At 47.8% G+C, this 3,492-nt stretch overlaps 1 protein-coding gene across 1 annotated transcript; it reads right to left on the bottom strand.

The window, feature by feature from the left end:
- Positions 1-444: 444 nt before the first annotated feature.
- On the bottom strand, positions 445-1,907 carry LOC140223655 (uncharacterized). Its single transcript, XM_072295717.1, has one exon. The coding sequence runs from the start codon at positions 1,749-1,751 to the stop codon at positions 1,113-1,115; it is 639 nt and encodes a 212-aa protein (XP_072151818.1). The 5' UTR covers positions 1,752-1,907; the 3' UTR covers positions 445-1,112.
- Between the last annotated feature and the right edge of the window lie 1,585 nt (positions 1,908-3,492).

Below are 3,492 nucleotides of genomic sequence, written 5' to 3'. Positions count from 1 at the left end.
GGGATTGGACCAAGAAGGTAATTCCATCTCAATGAAAAGAAACTGATAGCTAGCTTTGGCAACCATGCTGGCAGGACACCTTCAATTAGATTTAGGTCAAGAAATTGGCGTTCCGAGGAGTTGCGTGGCCTAGTGGAATTTTATCTGGAAGACTGAAAAGTTTTGTTACCGGGCCATTGTCTGGAATTTGGAACTGGAGCATTGGCACGTAGTCAAATGGGACCCCTTGCAGGCAAACCGTGGCAGCTGCCGGCGGCAACCGTGGCAGGAGGCTCCTTATAGCTAGCTCTTGTTGGAATTCTCTCCCTCACTGATGTTGGGAATCTCTCCCTCACCAGCAAGTGTTTATCGCAAACACTCGCCTGCTCTCTTTGGTAGATACACGCACATGTACAGAATGACACAAGCTAGCAGTTTTCTTTTGTTGACGCAAGCCACACAACTCCTGTCGCTTTTCATTCATATATAAACTCAAGTACATGCATGAAATAAACGGCCAGCCAAAATCACTCAGCCGAGACTCACGCTGCATCTCGCAACGTGCAACCGTGGAAACATGCTAGCAGCATGCAAGTGCCCAGTCCCTGGACGCCGTCCTATTCTTCCGCCATGAAAACACTTCGTGGCTTTGACCCAGAATAGAATCCTATGCATGGCTAGTTCCTAATTAATCTCTCGTGCAGTCTAAACATGTTACAACAATTATCACGAGCATGCACTGCCACTTCACATGGCATGGCTTCTCACCAAACGTGTATACTCCTATGTAAACATGCAGAGAACTACACACAGACAATTATTTTCTAAATGCAACTGAGAACGTAAACATGCAATGCTCTAATGACAAGATTAATCTCTAACAATTACCCCCCTAATCTTGGCATTGCCATTCACAGGAGAGCTGGCTCATAGTCACTTGATGCTGCGGCAAGGAGTGCAGTCTCATCTTTCTTTTTCTTCTCAGGACATTCCCAAGCAAAATGTCCAACCTGTTGGCAATTGTAGCATTTTACCTTGCTCTTGTCCTTCTGCTCGTCACGGACATGACCACGCCTTCCAGACGAGTCACGTGCTCTTGCCATGAGAAGCTGTTGTTCTTCCCTTTGGACCTCTCATCCCTTCAGCAGCTCTTCATGCGCCTTCAGCGACCCAATGGCCTCCTCCATGGCCATTTTGTTAATGTCGCTAAAAAGCATCAATGATGAAGCGACGTTGATGAACTTGGTGGAGACGGCTCGCAGCAGCTTCTTCACGACGTACTTCTCGTCCATCGCGTCACCAAGTTCACGAATGCGCCCAACTAGCGCCGTGAATTTCAACGCGAAATCATCCACGGACTCTGCATCACCCGTCTTAAGGTTATCAAAATCAGACCGCAAGGACTGAATTCTTGCCTCCCGGACGCGCTCGCTGCCCACATGCATGGAGCGCAAAGCCACCCATACATCAGCGGCAGTCTCCTTCTCAGCAACTCGTAGAAGCGTCTCGTCGTCGATCGACTGTGAGATGATCGTCAAGGCTAGGCAGTCCATGCTCTCATCGACGGTACTGCCGGATGCCTTCTTAGCATCAACAGCACCCCACGCACCATTGGTGCGCAAGATGTACTTCATCCTCAGCGCCCACGACGCGTAGTTCGTCCTGGTCAGCATCGGGAATGGGAGCCTCCCCGTCGCCGCGGTCGTTGTCGTCGTGTTGCCGAAACCACCACTCACAATGGCTTTGCCCGATGAAGAATCGTCGCGCGGCATCGTCTTCGTTGAAAAAACCGGCTCTGATACCAATTGTTGGAATTCTCTCCTCACTGATGTTGGGAATCTCTCCCTCACCAGCAAGTGTTTATCGCAAACACTCGCCTGCTCTCTTTGGTAGATACACGCACATGTACAGAATGACACAAGCTAGCAGTTTTCTTTTGTTGACGCAAGCCACACAACTCCCGTCGCTTTTCATTCATATATAAACTCAAGTACATGCATGAAATAAACGGCCAGCCAAAATCACTCAGCCGAGACTCACGCTGCATCTCGCAACGTGCAACCGTGGAAACATGCTAGCAGCATGCAAGTGCCCAGTCCCTGGACGCCGTCCTATTCTTCCGCCATGAAAACACTTCGTGGCTTTGACCCAGAATAGAATCCTATGCATGGCTAGTTCCTAATTAATCTCTCGTGCAGTCTAAACATGTTACAACAATTATCACGAGCATGCACTGCCACTTCACATGGCATGGCTTCTCACCAAACGTGTATACTCCTATGTAAACATGCAGAGAACTACACACAGACAATTATTTTCTAAATGCAACTGAGAACGTAAACATGCAATGCTCTAATGACAAGATTAATCTCTAACAGCTCTGCCATGAGAAGGCAGATACGAGTATGAGCCAGATAAAGAGCTCCTGCTGCGCGTGGTGTGAAGATGCCAGAATGTTGCCGCAATGCAAAAACAGGCAGACAAGCTAGCATCACTGGACATGCTACAATTAATATTCATATTATTTTCCACAACTAATATATATCGATATTTGAGAAAGCAAGAACCCACATATTCCTATTTGACAATTAATACAGCAATGCAGCTTAAAAAGTCCCATCGAACTAGCACAAGAAAATATAAAAGTTACACACCACGTGGATACGTAATTCAAGCAGCCAACTCAACAATGATAACGAAAGATAAGGGATAATGTAGCGATGAACTCTTGCATAGCTTAAGTTATGGCCATGCATGCATGCTTAACAATTTTCTTTCTTCACCAGCGTGCTTTCTTCCTCCTCCATAGTGCCTGCCTCTATGGCTGTTACCGAAGTTGGTGGGGTTGTGATGGTGCTGGCTTTGAGCTTGGTTGTGGTTTTGGGCTTGGTGCGAGGGTGCCCTCGATTGCCATCACCTGAATGGTTTGGTGCTCATGGTTATTATAGGGCAAAGCTTGCCCGTTTCTGTCCTTTTTTGTTTGCCTTTCGTGGTTTGTTTGGGCGACTCTCCTTCTGTGATCCTCATCTGACCTGTAGTATTTTTCTAGCTCTGCGAACCGAGCTTCCATTGTTTTTGGTGGCTTTCCTGACAGCTTCGAAGCAGTTGGACCTGAGTTTAGCCCCAGTATGTAGGCTGATATCGCAACACTGTCAGCCATATGTGGTGTCTGTGCCTTGAGCTGCACAAACCTTTTGACGTAGCTTGCTAAAGGCTCTTTGTCCTTTTGCTTGCAATTGTACAGATGTCCCACATCAGTGATTGCTTGATGAAAACCTTGGAAATTCTGAGTTAGCTTCGCCTTCAAGTCAGCCCAACTGTACAGTGACTGGGGCGGAAGTAGGGAGTACCAGTTCAGTGCTACTCCTTCACATGTTATGATGAACGACTTCACTAGCACGATGTCGTCCCCTCCGGCCGAGGCCACCGCAGCTTCGTAGCTCATGAGGAATTGGTGGGGGTCGTTCTGACCATTGAACTTGGGCAGCGCCACCGCTTTCACTAGTAGAGAAC

Source organism: Setaria viridis, chromosome 8 (assembly GCF_005286985.2).
Source record: "Setaria viridis chromosome 8, Setaria_viridis_v4.0, whole genome shotgun sequence".
Taxonomy (NCBI): Eukaryota; Viridiplantae; Streptophyta; class Magnoliopsida; order Poales; family Poaceae; genus Setaria; species Setaria viridis.
The sequence above is the reverse complement of the archived record's forward strand: the minus strand, read 5'-3'. Positions and strand labels throughout refer to the sequence as shown.